We start from the raw sequence: 21,554 nt of genomic DNA on the forward strand, positions 1-21,554 counted from the left end.
CTTGCATAATTGGTAGATGAAAATGATTATTTAGTAAGCACACTTCAAACGCACCTAGTTTTGTTATCTACATGAGTTTTCTTTTTCAATGCCAGCAATTGTTAAATCACGTTTCAGAAAACCCAAGCTTAGAATCTGATTTCTAAATGACTGTTATAAAGTGTTAAATGAGGTCAGACTCCGTGGCTCATGCCTGTAATCCCAGCACTTTGGGAGGCCAAGGCAGTCGCATCACTTGAGCTCAAGAGTTTGAGACCAGTCTGGCCAACATGGCAAAACACCATCTCTACTAAAAATGGAAAAATTATCCAGGGGTGGTGGTAGGCGCCTATAATCCCAGCTACTCGGGAGGCTGAGGCACAAGAATCGCTTGAACCCAGGAGATGGAGGTTGCAGTGAACCAAGATCATGCTGCTGTACTCCAGCCTGAGTGACAGAGTGAGACTCTGTCTTAAAAAAAAAACAAAAAAAAAAGTGTTAAATGATTTTTTGATGAAGCATATTAAATCATGTCATTCTCACTATCCTGAAAAACTACATTATTTATCTTTAAGAAATATATAAATTTTTAATATTTGTGCTTATCCTATCTCTTTAAGAACTCTTGTTTTATAATACAAATACTTAAAATTTAGAAATAAGAAAAATGTATGCCTATGTAAAATTTTTCTTATTTGTAAGAGATACATGCAGATCAAAAGAGTTTGAAGATCATTGATCTAGACTTTCAGTAAGCTTCATGATCCAATGAGTAAAACATTGTATCTAAGGCCAGGCGCAGTGGCCTGTAATCCCAGCCCAGGCAGGACGATTGCTTGAAGCCAGGGGTTCAAGACCAGCCTGGGCAACATAGCAAGAACCTGTCTCTACAAAAAAAGTAAAAATTAGCTGGGAGTGGTAGTGCATGCCTGCTATCCCGGCTACTCAGGAGGTCGAGTCCAGAGGATCTCCTGAGCCCGTGAGTTTGAGGCTGCAGTGAGCTGTGATCGCACCACTGTACTCCAGCCTGGATGAGTGAGTGAGATCCTGTCTCTTAAAAAAAATTTTTTAATTTAAAAAAAAAAAAAAAAACTATATCCAAACCATGAGTGTCAACTCTACCAAGGGAGAGTGCTTAAGTTTCCAGAGGACCATGTATAGTTTTAGTAAACATCGAATATTACCATTGTTTTGATTGGTTCTAGTTACTTTATAGTTTATTTTAAGATTTCAAATAATCAAAACAGAGTCCTCCACCTTTCCAATATAAACAGGTAGTATGTGTTTAAATAAACCAAAGTTGAGAAATACAGACCTAAAACTTTATATCTACAAGTGGTAGTTTAGCTTTTTGAAAATTTCTTGACTTACAAGTAGCCAAAATTAAAGACCTATTGAAAAAATTCAGAAAGAAGTTAATAAGTGATAGGAGATGAGACCAAAAGGAAAGGGTTCCATCATTGGAAGGTGATGATATGTGATGTTTATAATTGGGATATACTTTTTCATATGTATGTTTTTATTCTGTTATTTGTAAAATAGATTTTTGACATGAGTTTTATTGATCTGTTATGTGGGTCCAGTATGATTTTTTTTTTTTAACAGCAGTTTTAAGTTCACAGCAAAATTTAGAGGAAGCTACAGAGATTATCTATGTACACCCTCCCCCAACTCCGTGGATAGCTTCCCCTATTCTTAACATCCGTCCCCCCAGACCAGTACATTTGTGTTATAATTTGATGACCCTACATTAACACATCATAATGCCCCAGAGTCCATAGTTTACATTAGACTTCATTCTTGGGTTGGTATATCCTGTGGCAGTATTTTTATTATTGATTAAGTGATAGATTAGGGACTCCATAGGAATTGGCTTCATGGCTTACTTGTCTTCGGATGGTATTCCCAAAGAGGAAGTGTTGTGTTCATTTCAGTGGTCTGAATTCTCTTTACATTTACAGAGTTACAAGCACTAAATAGTGATAAGTTAATTCCTTCTGTGTGAATTGACAAAATCTTATAGGTCAGAGAAAGGCAACCTTTTTTTTTTTTCCATTAAGGGCCATAAATCCAGAGTTAGAAAAAAAAAAAAAATTAAAAGACACAGATTTTAAAACAACATTAATTTGTTTCATTTCAAAACTATCCTGTGGGTAGTTTATATGGCATGTTTTGATGTTGTTGTTTTAATGAGTTCCAACTTGGAAGGGGGCGGGGGGTGTTCCTTAATCACTATATGTCCTTAAGAGAAGGGTGTAAGGATGGGGCATGTGAGAGTCAAGCAGTGAACACAGAAAGAGCCAAAGAGGAACTAAGTGAATTCTGAGTGGAGTATTAACGAAGGAAAACAACACTTGTCACAGTACTATCCACTTTGAGTTCAGTCTTGTTATTCCTTGAATTTCTGATCCTTTGCTCGGGCCTTTTCATAGTTCCTGATCTTCTATATATGAGAAAGTTTGTGCAGAGACTCTTGTGTGGGCTAGTTACAGCAGCTACTGATTAACGTGAAACTTTTCTGTGTGCTCCTTTGGCAGTAATTACAGGATTATTATTCTGCTGAGAATCACAGACTAAATTCAGCATTACTAATCTTTTTATCTGTCATTTGTGAATTCATTATATGTTGCCTGTTGATTTTTAGGTCTTTCAGACTGTACGTAGACTTTAAAGTGCTTGAATGGGGCAAATTACTTCATTATAAGTATGCTCTACTACAAGCTACTAGATTTACCTGGTTTCATTTTTAAATGAGCATGCATATCACAAAGCCCTGTCAAAATGAATGCCCACTTGGGAGAACCGTTAGGCTCAGACCACACATAGAGTACACTTGGAATTTCTCAAGAACCTCTGAATATGTTTCCTTACTGCCATTGCCATACGTTTTGACATGGAGCTAACCTACATCGACCCTTTTGTCTTGGTTAAGTATAATTCTTAATCTGACAGCATAATGTGTCCCTAGTTCAGGAAAGAGCATAAGGTTTCTGCTGATTAGAGAAACGTGGGCAGTGTAAATTTGACAATCAAGCAACTTAGGTAAGTGAACTCTTCTAGTCTAGAAAAGGTGTGAAAATGCCACTGGTTGCTGCTTCTGACAAACCTGGTTTGAGACTAGAACAGTCTGGTTTGAGACTGGAACCACCAGGATTTTGATGCTGGTAAGGATCTCTAAAATGGAGGTACTAAATATTGACAGTGGCTCCACTACTTCCTAGCTTTGTGACTCGGGTGAGTTACTACTTTGTATCTTAGTTCTTCCATCTATGGAATGCATATAATAGTATAGTACCAAAATTTTTATTCACTTTATTACTTTTCAGTCTAGGGATTCTTCTCAGAAATGCATAGTTCTTTACCTTGAATTTTTACTTAAACATGATTATAGAATGCTAACTTTGAAACATGTTAGGAGTTTTTCCTAACTTGCTAGGAACAACTGTCAGGGATGTGATGATGGATCGCCAGTCTTACTGTATAACTGTAAATATATTCATAAGTGTTTATAAAGTTAAAGAATAATATTTGTATAGTCACTATATAGACTTAGTACCAAATATTTAGCCATCCATTTTATCCCTTATATCAGAAACCTTATTTTAGTTGGTAGTTTTGTTCCAACAGATGTAAGAAAAAACTGATAAGTAATACTGATGCATTCAGGATTGATTACATGGAGTCCTGAAAAAAAATTAAACTGTAGCTATTTTAGGTTCTCTAACTTCATCTTAGTTTATAGGGTAAGTAAAGGGAAGGGGAGAGTGATTGGTATGGTTGTCTCCCATAAGAACTGATTTTTTTCTACTGAAGCATGTATAAAGTTTATATATGACTTTTTGTATTTGACTGTTTAACAAAAATTTTATAGGAACTAAATTTGATTATCAAGATAAAGTTTTTATTTATTTTCAGATTTCAACTATTGCAGAAAGTGAAGATTCACAGGAGTCAGTGGATAGTGTAACTGATTCCCAAAAGCGAAGGGAAATTCTTTCAAGGAGGCCTTCTTACAGGTATGGATTTTAATAGTTAGAATCTAAGATGTGTAGGAAGTCTTAGGTAGTTGCAGATAAAGAGATGTCAGAAGACCAGTTAGTTGCTCAGGTCAGTTCTTTATAGATTACTTTTCTTCATCTTGAGTTATTTGTCTCAAATAAAGTGAAGCTTATCCTACAGAATAAGAAGAGCACTTGTTACTCTCACCAGTCCTGATTTTTTTTTTTTTTTCTGTTTCTGTAGACTGTGCTGGCTGTCTTTCTGTTGAAAAATGTGGAATACATTTAATAAGGTTATAGCATTTTTTAGTTATAAGCCAACTCTGAGGCTCCGTTATTTATCTGCTTAATAACACATTGCAAACCATTTTTTATGCCATGGTGTTTAACAGATAGCTATTAATTTGATAATTGTCTCAGGAAGATGCTTTACTAACATCCCCTAATTTTAGGGGTAGTTTACTGTAATTTTTGTGTTCAGTTATTGTTGTTGCCTAGTCCATGCCTTGCCTCCAAGGTGAACCAAAACCGTTTTTTAGTGTAAAAATTAGCTCCACATTAAGTATCCCAGGAAGGACAGTTCCATAAATCTTGACACGTTTACTTGAGCATTTAAGAAACTTCAGACTCATAATTATCTTCCTTCTTGTTAGTGTAAATTATTTTTATTTTTATATATTTCTGTTTTTCAAAGGGGTAGTTTTTTCCCCCCGCTTGGCTATTAAACTAACCCCTTTCTCTGTCCTTACAATTAAATTAAGAATCCTAAGTGACTCACAATAAATTGATTTTGAGGTCTAAGAAATCTTATATTACCAGTATATGTTATATGTATTTATATTCATAATTTATTTTAAGTACAGCTAGTGTTAGATTTTAACTTTGAAGTGTATCTCATGTTAGTATATAACACATTTGATCCTGAAGCAAATCCAACCAAATACTACTAGTAAAGTAATTACCTAGGTAAATATAAAAGCCAGGATTATTATAGTTTTGGTTTGTAACTCCTTTTTTCCTATGTGATTTGAAAGACAAAGGCATAAAACAGTAACTATAAATTTATGTGAATAAGCACATGATATAGGAAGATGTCATTTTTTATAATAGCATAAAGGGACAGAGTTTATAACTATTTTGTTACAAATTTAAGATATCAAAAATTACTTGGGTTGGGGTTTTTAGGGGGTTTTTTCCCCGCCTTTCAGTGTGATTATGTTGTTCACTTGAAATATGGTATGGTTCTTCTGTTTTGGGGTTCCATTTTAGAGTTTCTCCACTCATCCTTGTCGCTTTTTTTTTCCTAGTGAGTGAAACATTTAACACTGTACCAAAAGTCAGAATTGCACAAAAAAGTATACTCAGTAGTGCCTCCCCATTCCTTCTGTCGTTTTCATTTCTTTCCTACCCATCCCCAGTAAATAGCTAAAATCATTACTTTCTGGTTTATCCATCCCGATTTTTTCTCTTGAACAAATGAGCAGGTACATGTACATTTTCTTATTTCCCTTTTTTCCTTACACAAAAGATATGCTATATCCATTATTTGGATGTACCATAGTTTATTCAACCACTCGCCTATATATAGGCATATAGAGTGTTTCCAGTATTTATTTTCCTTTTTATTTTTTTTTTTTCTATTTTAGACTTTGGATATATATCTCCACTATTCTGCAGTTACAAACAGTGCTAATGGAAATAATCTTAAGCGAGTTTATTTTCATATTGTTGGAATTGGGGTGAATTCCTGGAAATGGGATTGAGGCATGAACACCTATATTTCCTTAAATTTCACCAATTCCTTATATCGGGGTTGTGCCAGTTTCATACTCCCAGCAGCAATGTATGAGAGTGTGGGGGTTTTTTTGTAGCTTTGCTAACAGATATTGTTAAACTTTTTTGTTTCCCAATCTGAAAAGTGAGAATTTAAAAATCAGGTTTTGATCTTTTTTCCCCCTTAATTGATTGTTGACTTTTTACTTTCCGACTGTGTGTGTGTGTTCTTTGAGATGCAAAAGATTTTTTTTAATGTAGTCAGTCTTATTATTACCCTTAATTGCACCCTTCCTTACGTTGATATTAAAGAGAATCCATCTTTTTTTTTTTTTGTACTTACTTGGGTTCATTTTGACGTCTAGATCAATCCCTGACCCATGAAGAGTTTATTCATGTAATTTATATATTTTAAACTTCTGCTGGCTGGGTGCAGTGTCTCACACCTGTAATCTCAGCACTTTGGGAGGCCAAGGCAGAGGCGAGCAGATCACCTGAGGTCAGGAGTTCGAGACCAGCCTGGCCAACATGGTGAAACCCTGTCTCTACTAAAAATACCAAAAAAATTAGCCAGGCGTGGTAGCAGGCACCTGTAATCCCAGCTACTCGGGAGGCTGTTGTGGGAGAATTGCTTGAACCCGGGAGGTGGGGGTTGCAGTGAGCCAAAATCGTGCCACTGCACTCCAGTCTGGGCAACAGAGCAAGGCTCTGTCTCAAAAAAAAAAAAAAAAACAAAAAAAAACAAAAACCTTCTGTCCTAAGCACTACCAGCTTTCTGTCAGTTTTCTCATCTTTAACTATTATTTGTATTTATCCAGTAAATTTTACTTATATTTTTAATTATTCTAGTTTTCTAATTTTGTAGGAAAATTTTGAATGACTTATCTTCTGATGCACCAGGAGTGCCAAGAATTGAAGAAGAGAAGTCGGAAGAGGAGACCTCAGCACCTGCCATCACCACTGTAACGGTGCCAACTCCAATTTACCAAACTAGCAGTGGACAGTATAGTGAGTAATAGACAATTTCTGTTTCAAAAAGTGAGGAGAAAAACTAATAGTTGCATTCTCTTCAGAGAAACCGTATAAGTGCCAAGTCTTCTCAGTTTTGCTGTCATTATTATATTTTCTTTACTCTTCACTATGCAAAGTTCTGTAATGGTAGTATTTTCTTTTCTTCAGAGAGTTCTAGTTAGGATTAGTCAAGTATATAAGCCTTTTAGATGTCCTTTTGTTTCTGTGCAGATGCATGAAAAGTCTGAAGTTTTTGAACCACTAATTGAGACCGTAGGTTTTAGTCCTCATATGTGTTGAAAAAACATGAGTTTTTTAGATTTAAAAAAATCATTCCTTGAATATATCTCTGTATTCATTTTAATAGTTTGTCTTGCCTTCTGAAAATAGCATTTTAATATCTTTGTATTTTAGAATGTTTCAAGTGGGGATGAGCATGGCTTGGTTGAGTCAGCACATTCAATTACTTCTTTTCATATGAAAGATAGTAATATACTTTTTGGCCCGCATAAAGCAACGATTGCTCTTACAAAATTACAAAGTTTTCATTTCTATGATGTCTCTGTCTGGCACTTAGGTCTGTCTTCTTATCTTTAACCAAAATCTATTATAAGGTCCTTTTGAATTTTATTTTGTTTGATCAAAAGCATTTGTGTGAATGGTACTTTTTTCTCTTTTTCCCTTTTTTTTTTTTTTTTTTTTTGCCTCTCAGAGTGCTTTATTCATTCAGTGATTTTTTTCATTTGGATTTGTTTATTAAACCCAGTGCTGCCCATTTATATCCTTTCCCCCACCCATCTTAGTTACAAATTAAATGTACACATTGAAACTTCTTTACTGGGTTCGTTTCCTAATGCCCTGAGGGAATCTGTATCAGAAATATGCGTAAAAGCTTGAGGCTGGGCACAGTGGCTTACGCCTGTATTCCCCGCACTCACGCCTGTATTCCCAGCACTTTGGGAAGCCACAGTAGAAGGATCACTTGAGCCCTCCAGGAGTTGAAGACCCCACCCCTATTTATAAAAATAATCTAAAAATTAAGAAATATGCATGAAAGTTTGACCCCCATGTTATTTTTTAGTTCCAGTTCAACCTTGGTTTGCATAACTCTAATTTGCATTCCCAACTGTATTAAAGACAAGTTCTCAAGTAGCAAACTTTTTAACTCTGCAAGCTGAACCTTTTGAGACTAAGTAGAGGGAAGGCATTTTTGACTAAGCTTTTATCCACTATGCTCAATTAGCTTAGTCATCTTTTTTCTTCTTAAGATCTTTGTGGAAGATATAAAGTACAACTCTGTACCTACAACTCTATATGTGTGTGTGATTTTCAGTTGATAGCCTCATACCAGATGCTTTCAGTTATTCAGGATGTGTATTCAAAGACATTGATACATGATCTTTATTTTTCCCCTACTTCAGCATACCTGAGGGATACAACATACTCCCATCAGTAACAGATTCACTATTACAGAGATTCTCACTGGAACTAGGAAGCATGCTCTTTAGGAAAGAGGCCTATCAGAATCTAAAAAGGGGAAATGAACGTTAGAGAAGTGCCACCGCCCCCACAGATGTTTAATTTGGTACACTCCTCTCCTCCAGCAGCTGAAAATTGCTAGTTTTAAGAGATTAAGCCAGGCGCGGTGGCTCTCGCCTGTAATCGCAGCACTTTGGGAGGCCAAAGCGGTGGATCATGAGGTCAGGAGTTCAAGACCAGCCTGCCCAACATGGTGAAACCCTGTCTCCACTAAAAATACAAAAATTAGCCAGGCGTGGTAGCGCATGCCTGTAATCCCAGCTACTCAGGAGGCTGACACAGAAGAATTGCTTGAACCCGGGAGGCAGAGGTTGCAGTGAGCTGAGATCGTGCCACTGCACTCTAGCCTGGGTGACAGAGCAAGACTCCGTCTCAAAAAAAAAAAAAAAAAAAGAGAGAGAGATTAATACTTTGAAATTATAAACTTTGTTCATTATTTTTATCCTGTGTCCTCTCTGTATATGCACACATGGCTTTGATGGAACTGATTTAACATTATATTCTTGATTTTCATTACGAGCAATATAGTAAATACATATACAGCAACATTTATATATTTCTTAACTTATAAAATGAACATATGGTTGTTGGAATTCACCATAGGTATATAAACACACATAGTTATGTATTTTGTTTCTTTAATAGCTGCATTGTGTTTCACTGTATAAATATAGCACTTATTTAAGCATTCTTCTGCTGTTGAACATTTAGGACATTTCTACTGTTTCAAACAATGCTATGAAAATATCCTAAGAGTGGAATTATCAAATTAAAGCGTATCCTCTGCAAGTACCCTTCTAGGTGGAGGCATGAATTTCCACTCCTTCCTTAAATTGGTTATTTTATTAAATTCATGTTGTTACTAGATTTATCTGTTACTTGGTTCAGTGTCCCAGATAGTAAAGTCTTATTAGTGATTCTGCTCTTAGATAGAAAACTTATATCTGTCATTTTGAACTTGAATTTTTTTGTTTCACTAAATAAAACTATGACTCATGATGTTTCCCTCTTTATTCCGGCCACTCAGATTCTTAGCTAACTTTCTGTTTAATTTTATTACTTTCTTAGTCTAGATTTTCTTCTACAATTGTTTTATATAACTAAGGATACATCCATTACTTGACTTCTATCTTTTTAATTTTGTTTTAATGAATTGTGTTTTATTGAAAGCTATCTCAAATATTTTGAGAATAATAAAATATATACATAAATATTATAGAGAAAAACCAGTAGGATTAGACTTCATTTTCCAAAGTATTTTCATATACATGACCTCATTTGATATTTACAAAATTGTACTTAGTGGCTAGAACTCAGATGCTTTTATTTTTAGAGAAGAGATAACAGAATCAAATAACAGTTTAGTGATGGCTGGGCACAGTGGCTCGTGTCTGTGATCCCAACACTTGGGGAGGCCAAGGTGGGAAGACTGCTTGAGGCCAGGAGTTCAAGATCAGCCTGGGCAACATAGCAAAACCCTATCTCTTCAAAAAAATGTTTTTAGAAAATTAGTGGGGCCTGATGGCCTGTGCTAGCTACTTGGGAGACTGAGGCAGGAGGATCACTTCAGCCCAACAGTTGGAGGCTACAGTGAGCTGAGATCTTGCCACTGCACTCCAGCCTATAAAACAGAACAAGACCCTGTCTCAAAAGAAAAAAATTAAACTGTTCAGTGATGGAACTCACACTACAACTCAGTCTTGTCATACATGGTTTACTATTTCTTTCTTCTTCCCACCTTGAGTTTACTGCTCTGTAGCCAAGAAGAAAGTGGTATGTTAAATACAGTAGAATTCACTCATTAACTCTAAATGAGAAATTGTGATTTGTTTCTGTTAACTTTCTGATTCTTTCAAGTAATCATGCAAAATTAATCTTAGAATAGTTCTTACTCATTTTTCTCCCTGCCTAAGAGAAGTAAAACTTCTGGGATTCGCTAAACTAGATCCAGTGTATATGCCAGCGTCTTAATTTTCACAAGTATCATTTTGCTAAACTTATCACACTGTAGCCATTAACTCTTCTTATTTCTTGATTAGGCAATAGATAATCAATTTCCCATGTACAGGTGACTCAGGATGTTATATCCCATAGCTGTTGGATAACTGATCCCAAACTAATTCCCTTCTAATGGACATGCTTAATCAGACATGTTGACTTTCCTGCATTGTTTACTTTTTTCTTAGTTAAAATCAGTTGTACAGTTTTATATGTGATATTGTAATTTTCTGTCCTTCTCGTTCTGAAAAGCTTGACCCCCTACAGGGTGAATTGTCTAGAGAGGATATTGCCACCTATCTAAATCCTTCTTCCAAATAAACAATCTAATTTTTAAATTAAATTTTTCTATGTACTGTAGCATAAAGTTGATTTAGTTTTTCATAAAGTGAAATATCTACTAGTATGAGCAAAAGTTGACTGATTTATTGTTTAACAAATGAATGGCAGGTGTGGCTAATTAGGGCGTAAATAACGGGTTCCATATGAAAATGCTTGGATATGTATTAAATAATTTAGAAATTGACAGTAAAAGATTTTTTTTTCTAAGTGATGACCTTGAGCTCTGATTTTAAAATTCCATGAGAGACTGTTGATAATTAAGTTCCATAGGATATTTCAGTTGTTTCATTCAGTAGATTAGATACCATTAATGAATTTCTACAAGAGTTAGGGAATAGAATGCACTGATGAACTGCTTTATTAGTTATATGTTAAAACAACCATTTATTGGGTGCCTATTTCATGGCTGCCACTGTGCTAAGTGTATGAAAGTAGATAAGAAAATTCCTACTCTCCAGAAATTTATTTATTAGTGGGACAAGTGTTAATACATTATGTAGTTAATGCTGAAATAAAGGATCACAGAGTGGAACCTCTGCAGAACCAGATAACTTCAGAAGGAATTTAACATTTTTCCATTTAAAAAATTGTTAACAGGCATTATTATAATAAATTAGAATGCAGTTCATAGAGTGCATTTCTATTGTAGAAATTGAATATGGGTTTCCTGAGCAGCAAGTTACTTGAATATATCAGACACTTCTTGGTGATGTTATTTGCTGTAATTTCTCCTAGACTATTTTACAAATTATTCTACATTGGATTTAGTGTTTTAAAAGTCTTATATGGTATTAAACTTGTAACAATAAAATCCATTGGATTTTAGTTGCCATTACCCAGGGAGGAGCAATACAACTGGCTAACAATGGTACCGATGGGGTACAGGGCCTGCAAACATTAACCATGACCAATGCAGCCGCCACTCAGCCGGGTACTACCATTCTACAGTATGCACAGACCACTGATGGACAGCAGATCTTAGTGCCCAGCAACCAAGTTGTTGTTCAAGGTAAGGGACTTCAGAATTCACAGGTGTGGTAAATTCTTCAAAATACTAAAATTTTATAAACTCACAGAAAAAGTAAGTATCATATTACAAAGCTCCATTCAAATGTAGTTAACATTTCTTCAATATAGATAGTATTTTCCATGAACTCTTCCATTATTCCAATTGGACCAAAATGTCATGGCATAAAAACAACTATTTTCAGTTTTTAAAATATTGCATCTGCCTTTAACATCTTTACTATTTGGGGTAGAAGAAACAGGACAGGTTAGAAGGAAAGACCAGGAAATCAGGAGTTAGAAAAGATGGATTCTATATCTAACTGCATGAATCTGCTATGAGGCCTTGAGTAAAAGCTCCTCTGGGCCTCAGAAAAGTGTTGTTTTTTGTTTTTTTTTTTTATCGTTTTTGTTTTGTTTTGTTTTCATGTGTAAAATAAGAGTTGCACTAAATCTCTGAAAACAGTCTTTAGAAGTTCAGGATTCTGTTTCTGTGCTTTTTATTCAAAAGAAATTTAAATCTTCTGAGATCATCAGTTTTTATTATTATTTTTTTTTTTTCTAGAGACATGGTCTCACTGTGTTGCCCAGGCTAGTCTTGAACTCCGGGCCTCAAGTAATCCTCCTTTCTCGGGCTCCCAAAGTGTTGGGATGCCTCTGCACTTGACCCAGTTTTTATTTCAAATGAAAACATATTCCACAAAATCTTATACCATCTTATGCTGTTCTTTAGAGAAAAAGTAGTTGTTAAATTCTTGACAAATTATAGAAGTTGCTTTTTTGTTTTTGGGGGTTTTTCTTGTTTTTTTTTTTTTTTAGTTTAATTGTTTTTTTCTGTCTGTTTCAGGAATCTTTATGGATATCAGTTAACCATTTTTCTTTGGATTCGTTTGAATATTTCAGGAATATAGTTAATGCCAGGTTAGAAATTTGCTGATTGAGGAAATAATAATAAATCTGTTTCTGAAAATATTTTTATAAATGATAATGTATTTTGCCTGTGTTAGGTAATGACAGTTGTATCCTTTCACCATGGATAATTGAATAATCCTGAAACACCAACTGGAGAGAGTCATAACTTATTTAAAGAGCCCTAATGTTTACAGAATATATTCTGTTATTAAGCGAGTATTTGAAAAAGATACTATTTTGCTTATTGATGAGAGTAAAACACCTTTTCACTTTACATGCAGGTACTCAAAAATTGTAAAGCAGGATGTCAGTGAATTTGAATTCTGAACGTCAGTTTGAAGATGGTAACATGTTTAGTATATAAATCTTTTCCACTCAAAGCATACTTTTTAATTGATATTAATAATTAATATTAATAATTTAATAAAGACCTTCAAATTTTTTAAGTAACATTAGGTTCCTTAGGAGAGCATATTATTACACTGTTTTTAGAAGCAGTTTGACAAATAGTGATTGTGTTTGTTTTTACAAATGGTGAATCAGAAAAATAAAACTTCAGTTTATTTAGTCATTATCATTTACATTAAAACAATATGTTTTCAAATAATATAATTGGCATCAGGTGATACACTTTTTCATACTTTCGGTTTTGTTTTAATTCAAAATCTATAATAGTTGACCATAATGCTTTATCTTCTTTTTCATTTTGCTATTTTATGAAAAATCATGGTCGTTTTTATGTCGTGGCAAGAGTCTACTTGAAATTTTTTAATATGAATTTACCAATATCAAAGGAAGACATTGAGGACTATACTCTATCTAGGAAGATCATCCAAGCTGTGCCCCACTTACCTTTTAGACTTAAGGTTGGTAAGCATGTTAACAACAGAATAGAACTGCATTCAAATGAAAAATAAAATACAAGATCCAGCAGACATAGGTTACTGTAATAAATACATTACATTGGGAATTATTTCTTAGTAGTGGCGCAAAGAGTGCTGATTCTTTCAACACTTTAGCCAGAATCATCTTTTCTTTTTTGTTTCCCTTTTAGTCCAGAATACATGCTTAGATTGATGATTGATACACATAATTGAATCAAGTTGCAGTGTTTCTGTCTTACACCATAATCACTGTTTCTTTCAGCTGCCTCTGGAGATGTACAGACATACCAGATTCGCACAGCACCCACTAGCACTATTGCCCCTGGAGTTGTTATGGCATCCTCCCCAGCACTTCCTACACAGCCTGCTGAAGAAGCAGCACGAAAGAGAGAGGTTCGTCTAATGAAGAACAGGTACATATACTGCATTTACTTAGATTGTTGTGGGTTAAGTGTGTCTTCACTTTCTACTGGATGTGTATCTTTACATCTACTGGTAATAGGATCTTTGCATTGGGTTTTTTTTTTCCCAGCAGAATTAATGGATCTTGTAAACTTTATTTAATGAGCTGCATTTATAAGATAGCTATAGGATTATGGGTCAATCTTTGATCATGGAGTAGTTTTCTTTCATGCAGTTTCCCCACAGGAGATTTAATGCACAACCTTCCTATGTTTGCACTCCAGCCAGCTTGCCAGGTTATTTCAAAATGGTTTCTTTTCATATATAGTATTGTTCAAGAAGATCAAGAGTTTCACATATGTATATTAACTGTGTGTTAAATTTTATCTATATTAAATTTACTTGATACAAAGTAAATGTATGGTGGCCAGTTCATGTTTTAATGAATAATATCTTTACTCAAAATAATAACATTTTAACACCTAAAGATTCTTCAAAAATATATTCTAAGAATACCACATTATGGAAAAAAATCTTAAAATACAGTCTTCAAAAACTACTACCTTCAAAATCTACGAAATGTTGGTAAAGCAGTTCTCAGAAAGTAACTTCATTGCTATAAATGATTTTGCCATCAAAAACAATAAAAACAAGTTACTAAATATTAGTTTAGAACTTTCATATAGAAGTGACCGAGACAAACAGAAGAAAATGAAAATAGGGTATGTAAAGTTTTAAAAAGTTTGAAATTGATGAAAGTATTTCACTGTTCATCCCAGGATACTTCAAACACTGATAAAGTGAAAGAAGCAGGGCTTCCAAGTCCTAGCCCTGTCCCTCCATTTTGGGAGACAGTATTAACTTTCTATACCTCAGGTTTGCAAAATGGGATTCCAGCACACACCCAAGTATTGTTTTAAGAGTCAAGTAAGATAATTCCTTTGAAAGCACTTTGTAACTGTAGTGCTCTGTTGAAATGGGTGTGTGTGTGTGTCTGTGTGTGTGCAATTTCACTTACAGCTCAGATCAGCTTTTTTGTTCCTAAAATATTCTTAGCTGTCACAATGTTAGTAAATTATATCTGAACTCAGAGAAAAATCTGTCTGGCAGAGATTTTTCTCTGATATTAGAAAAAGAGTTACAACAAGCCAAGTGACTGTTTTTTTTTTTTTTTCCTCCTGAGACAATCTTGCTCTGTCGCCCAGGCTGGAGTACAGTGGCACAATCTCAGCTCACTACAACCTCTGCCTCCTGGGTTCGAGCAGTTCTCCTACCTCAGCCTCCCGAATAGCTAGGATTACAGGCGCCCACCACCACGCCTGGCTAATTTTTGTATTAGTAGAGACATGATTTCACTATTTTGGCCAGGCTGCTCTTGAACTCTTGACCTCATGAATCCACCCTTCTCAGCCTTCCAAAGTGCTGGGATTACAGGCATAAGCCATGGTGCCCAGCCCTCAAGTGACTTTTATTTGTGTTCCATCCGTCTGTGATTTTGAGTATTTAGGTTTTACTAAACAGAAGCATAAAGGCTGCATTCATAATTTAAATATATTTTAAAATATAAATTAAAATCTGTAAATAAAAATTAAAATCTTTTCAGTTTTTAAAAATGTTTATAAGGAAACTCTTTTTTGTTGTTGTTGTTGTTTTGAGACGGAGTCTCGCTCTGTCACCCAGGCTGGAGTACAGTGGCCGGATCTCAGCTCGCTGCAAGCTCCGCCTCCCGGGTTTACGCCATTCCACTGCCTCAGCCTCCCGAGTAGCTGGGACTACAGGCGCCCGCCACCTCGCCCGGCTAATTTTTTGTATTTTTAGTAGAGACGGGGTTTCACCGTGTTAGCCCGGATGGTCTCGATCTGCTGACCTCGTTATCCGCCCGTCTCGGCCTCCCAAAGTGCTGGGATTACAGGCTTGAGCCACCGTGCCCGGCCGGTTATAAGGAAACTCTTAACTTAAAATTAGAAGCAAGTCTGATTAAGAAGTCTCAAGCAAAGGCTGAGTAGTAATATTTAAGACAACACTGCTTACTAAAGAAAACAGTTCTAAGCAAACATAGGAGCAAAATCAGAAAATAAATCCTTTTGATTATAAAACACAACAGAAGGACTTCTGTTTATGTCTATGTAGTTTGGCTCTGTGGAACAAAATGTTTCCCCCCGTTGGCCGGGTGCAGTGGCTCACGCCTGTAATCCCAGCACTTTGGGAGGCCGAAGCGGGCGGATCACAAGATCAGGAGATCGAGACCATCCTAGCTAACATGGTGAAACCCCATCTCTACTAAATACAAAAAAATTAGCCGGGCGTGGTGGCAGGCGCCTGTAGTCCCAGCTACTCTGGAGGCTGAGGCAGGAGAATGGCGTGAACCCAGGAGGCAGAGCTTGCAGTGAGCCGAGATCGGGCGCCTGCACTCCAGCCTGGGCGACAGAGCAAGACTCCATCTCAAAAAAAAAAAAAAAAAAAAAAAAAAGTTTCACTGCGTTGACTGGCAGACCAAATTTCCTTTTTCTTCTATTTATTTTTCTTTCAGATTTAGGACCACTGCCACCAACAAGTTAGGAACAGGCCACACGTAACTACAGTTGCTACCAGCCTTTGCTTGCCTGAGACTTACCATGGACTCTTTCATAACATTACTTCGCTTAGATGTAGTTACCCTACTCTTGAAAAAGGAAACTTCCTATTGATTCTGCTATAGTTCTTTTCCCCTTTCCTTACCAGATTACTGCTGCTTCTACTTTTTCAGCCTCCATTCACTGGAATCTGGCTTCTGTGACTAGCATACCCCTCATATGTCTATAAAAAGGTACAAATTCCCTCCCACTTGGCAAATCTAGTATTTTCTTTCATTTAATTTTAACTCTATGGAGTATGACACTTTCGACTTCTCATTACTCTAAACTCTTCCTTGGCTGGCTTCACCTGGTTTTCTGACTACTTTTCAAATTTTTCCTTTGAACCTTCATCCATATCCATGTATTTCAGGCATTACTTTATATGCTGATACCTCCTAATTCTATATATTCTGGCTTTGACCTTTCTGCCGAGTGCTATTTATTAAGCCCCAGTATATATTATTTTATTAATTCTACCTACAGTGAGGTAGAAGCTTATCCACACTTTAGAGGAGGAGAAGGTAAATATCAGAGATAAATCAAATATATTGCCAAAAGTCACACACTTTATGAGATTAGTAGAACTGAAATTTGAACCCATATCTGGCACCAAAGGCTGTAAACATGCTACTTCACTGATTCCAGTATGCAGCCATCTTCTGCTGTGCCTCTCAAACCAGAGCACATGGCAGTATGCTAGGGATGTGTATGTAGCCTTAGGGGGTGAATGTGGAGTGCTTTCCTTGAATGTTCATTTTGCTAAAATATTTGAGAGAAATAAACCTTATTTTTAAGGTAAAATAAGAGATTTAAAAGAAATTTATACCAGCAGTGGTTTTGCTGCACCACCAGAATCTCCATATTTGGTTTCCTCTTCTAGTGTGACTGTTTCAGTGGAAAAGTTAAGAGAAGCACACTCTTCCTAAGCATGCTCACTAGGATGAACGCCCCTTATGCACATCAAACACAGCCTATCTTAAACTAAACTTTGATAGGAAAAGATTGTAATCCAAAAAATTCGTCACTATCCAAATTGGCATTTATTTCAAGATGAAGATAAGTGGTAAACATTCTGAAAGAAAGTGTAGACAGCTGTTCTATTAATTTGTGTTGCTTCAGTAATAACCACGAATCTCAGTGTCTTAAAATTTCTTCCTTACATGTGTTACATTTTGGCAGCTGCAGGTCAGTTGTTGTGACTCTCCTTCATATGCCCATCTGAGTGTAGGATCCTGGGCTAGAGCAGCACCTCTTTGAGAAAAGGGCAATGCTTTTGAAAACATTTGCTTGATTGTGGTGAACATTACATCTACTTGTGCTCTGTCAGCCACAGCACAGGCAAGGACAAGCCCGAAGTCAGTGTAGTGGAAATGAACTCTTCCTACAGGAATGGGGAGTGAAAAATTGTGAAAGTAATGCAGTCTGTGACCTTTGCCTTTATGTAACTTTACATTGGAGGGGGATTTTAAAAGCAGATTCCCTAAAGGCAGAAGTAACAAAGGAAAAAGTTAAATGAATGTGATCCTATGAAACTATAAACCCCCTATTTAGCAAAGTAAAAGAAAAGTAGCAAACATTTTAACAAATAATGTCAGAAAACTAATGAGTTGAGGGATATAAATAGGCAGATTCTTAGAAAATGGATAGGGTAAAAAATTTGAAAAATTCTAAAAAAATTAAAGTATATTTGATATGAATTAAAATATATCCATTCAACTATATACATCTAGCCATTAACAGTAAATAAAGATGTATTTTTATTAAGATGGGAAGATGTTCTCGGACAACAGCAGATTACCAAAGAGTATGTACATTACTATCAGTTTTTTTTTATTTATTATTATTACACAAGTAAAACATGTTCATTATAAGTAAATTAAGAAATATTACCTAAAAATTTAATTACTTCCAATTTCATCATCTAAAATGTTAACATTCTAAAGTCAGTTTTTTTACTCAAACCAGTACAAAGAAAGGTAAATATACATTTTTAATATATTTTTAAGTAATTTTAAACTTACAAAGGAGTTGTAAATAGTACTGCAGAGTTCCAGATACCCTTCATCCAGCTTCCTCTAATCTTAGTATATTACATAACCAGGGTACATTTATCAAAAATAAAAGTGCATTGGTATAATACCATTAACTGAATCGTACATTTTATTTCCCCAGTTTTTTTACTTATATAATCCAATTTGGGTACCATATTGCATTTAATTATAGTCTCCTTCAGTCTGAAAGTTTCTGTTTCCTTGTCTTTGATGGCCTTGTCACTTTTGAAGAGCAGTGATCTGTTTTCTTATAGAATATCCCTCAATTTGCATTTGTCCAGTGTTTTCTTATGGATAGATTGAGATAATAGGTTTTGGGGAGAAATTCCACAGAGGTATAGTGTACCCTTCTCATAACATCACATCAGGGAGCACATACATAACTGGCGATGTTAACTTTGATCATTTGGTTAAAGTGCTGTCCAGGTGTCTCCACTGTTGAGCTACCATTTTTCTGTTTGTCCAGCCCATAATCAAGGGGAGGAGAATTAAATTCCACCTCCTAAAAGGGAGAATATGAAACAATTTGTGGTCATATGTTAAAACCACCACAGTAATTAGGTGTATTTTAGAAGAAATACTTGGGAGGCTATGCAGATACATTATTTTCTCTTTAAAGTTTTGCCCACCAATTTTAGAATTCATCAGTAAATCTTGTCTACAGTAATTATTTCTATTTGCTATTCTGATGGGAATTTTCTATATCCCCATCCCTTCTATATTTAACAGCTTAACAACTGAATTCTATAAACAAGATTTGTTTCTTCTCCACATTATTTTATCAATAAGACATGTATTTTGGGAGTTATAATCCAGTACTATTGTTATTTATTATTTGTTCATATTGTTCTAGCTTTGGCCACTGGCATCTTTTATAAGTGTCTTCTGTGTCCTTTTGACATGCCCCATTTTTTACTTTTTAAGCACATCTTTACTTTCTGAGACTGCAAGATTGTCCAAGTTCTCATCTTGTGTTTTCCCTTCCCTAGCCTTGGAATGAGCTGTTTTTCCAATGATCCATAGTTCCTTTATTAGAAAATGGTGGCCAATATGGTGTAACCCTGTCTCTACTAAAAATAGAAAATTTAGCTGGGGTGGTGGTGCATGCCTGTAATCCCAGCTACTCGGGAGGCTGAGGCAGGAGAATTGCGTGAACCTGGGAGGTGGAGGTTGCAGTGAGCTGAGATGGCACCACTACACTCCAGCCTGAGTGAAAGAGCGAGACTCCGTCTCAAAAAAAAAAAATACATACATATATATACACACCTTCATATACGCACACATTCTTACTTCTCTATCTTTATATATAGTTGGCTTTGTTTTCCATAGTCCATATCTGTGGATTCAACCACCCATAGATTTAAAACATTGAAGAAAAAAAGTAATAATATAGCAATTTTTTAAATAATACAAATAAAAAAGTAATTTAGTATAAAAATTATTTACATAGTATTTACATTGTACTAAATATAAGTAATCTAGAGATGATTTTAAGTATATAGGGGGATGCATATAGATTATATGCAAATATAATGCCATTTTTTATAAGGGACTTGAGCATCTGTGGATTTTGATATTCATGAGAGTTCCTGGGACCAATCCCCCACAGATACTGAGGGACAACTATATACTTAAAATAAATATGAATATGCAGTAACATATCTGATTCTAAGCTTTAACCACATGGCTCACTGTAGACTTCTCTTTGCCTATTTGTAACTTCTTTCTCTGACAGAAACTTGGCTTATATGTTTGTTTAAATCTACTATACATACAGAAAACTTGTAAGAACTGATAATATGTACCCTTGTGAGAAACAAGTTTACCAGTTACAGTGCAGTATTTATATACACTTTTTTTTGGTTTTGGCCTAATAGTATTTAGCAAAAGTGCTGTTTTCTAAAGTTACTTCACTCTGCTCCTTTTTTCTCTAGCCCTTTCAGTGAGGTTACATCATATGATTATAGTACAGTTAGATTTGTCACCATCTTCAGTTCTGGGATTTTCTGACATCCCTAAGCTTTTATCTTTAAATTTGCATGTACATAAGTTCACTCTTTGTGCTGTATAGTTTTATGGGTTTTAATAGATGAAGTGTCATGTATCTGTCACCACAATGCCATAAGGAACAATTACACTAGTTAACTAACAGTTATATAATACTAAGTATTCTCTTATATCCCTTTGAAGTCAGCTTCTCCCACACCCGGAAAACCACTGAACTGTTTTCTACCCTTACAGTTTTGCCTATTCCATAATCTCTTATAAATGGAATCTTAAATTATAATTTGTAGCCTTTTAGATCTGGTTCCTTCATCTAGTAAAATGCATTCAAGATTTATTGATTTTGTTGCATGAATCAGTAGTTGGGACTTATCCCAGATGGTTCCATTTTATTGATGTACTGTGCTTTGTTTATTCACCTTGAATTTCATCCCAGTTAATTCCAGTTTTAGAAAAATAAAGTTACTATCAACACATAAAGGTTTTTATATGAACTATCCATTAACATGAGTAAAGAGGAGTAGGCTGGTTGCATGGAATGTAACTAACTGTATATTTAACCTTTTAAATAAACTGTCCAGTTGTTTTCCAAAATGGCTGTACCATTTTGTATTCCCACCAGGAATGCATGAGAGTTCAGTTGCTTTGTATCCTTGCCAAAACTTGACGTTGTCAGGTTTATTATTTGTCCCCCAACTCTAGAAGTTGTATAATGGATATCTTGTGGTTTAATTTGCACTTCACTAGTGACTTTTTTTTTTTTTGAGATGGAGTCTCCCTCTGTCACCCAGACTGGAATGCAGTGGCAGGATGTCAGCTCACTGCAACCTCTGCCTCCTGGGTTCAAGACATTCTCGTGCCTCAGCCTCCCTGAGTAGCCAGTGTTACAGGCACCTGCCACCATGCCCGACTAATTTTTTGTATTTTTAGTAGAGATGGGGTTTCGCCATGTTGACCAGGCTGGTTTTGAACTTCTGACCTCAGGTGATCCACCCACCTCGACCTCCCAAAGTGCTGGAATTACAGGTGTTAGCCACCGTG

The 21,554-nt window shown here is 35.5% G+C and overlaps 2 protein-coding genes across 13 annotated transcripts in view; one reads left to right on the forward strand and one right to left on the reverse strand.

The window, feature by feature from the left end:
• The window catches only part of CREB1 (cAMP responsive element binding protein 1), a 77,836-nt gene that overhangs the window by 34,915 nt on the left and 21,367 nt on the right, over window positions 1-21,554 (forward strand). For 4 of the 7 annotated variants that reach the window (XR_003721169.2, XR_013401809.1, XM_028830547.2 and 1 more), the window contains 4 exon segments: window positions 3,895-3,995; window positions 6,616-6,758; window positions 11,467-11,649; window positions 13,704-13,854. Coding sequence is in view for 5 of the 7 variants with exons in the window: in XM_028830547.2 (XP_028686380.1) it covers window positions 3,895-3,995; window positions 6,616-6,758; window positions 11,467-11,649; window positions 13,704-13,854 (578 nt within the window). In the remaining 2 variants the exon portion in view is untranslated. 7 annotated transcript variants of the gene reach the window in all.
• Window positions 18,270-21,554, reverse strand: part of METTL21A (methyltransferase 21A, HSPA lysine) — a 48,040-nt gene continuing 44,755 nt past the window's right edge. For all 6 annotated transcript variants that reach the window (XR_013401812.1, XR_003721172.2, XM_077956477.1 and 3 more), the window contains one exon: window positions 18,270-19,011. The gene's annotated coding sequence lies outside the window, so the exon portion shown is untranslated. The remainder of the gene's footprint in view (window positions 19,012-21,554) is intronic.

The sequence above is a fragment of the Macaca mulatta genome, chromosome 12, assembly GCF_049350105.2.
Source record: "Macaca mulatta isolate MMU2019108-1 chromosome 12, T2T-MMU8v2.0, whole genome shotgun sequence".
NCBI classification, from domain to species: Eukaryota; Metazoa; Chordata; class Mammalia; order Primates; family Cercopithecidae; genus Macaca; species Macaca mulatta.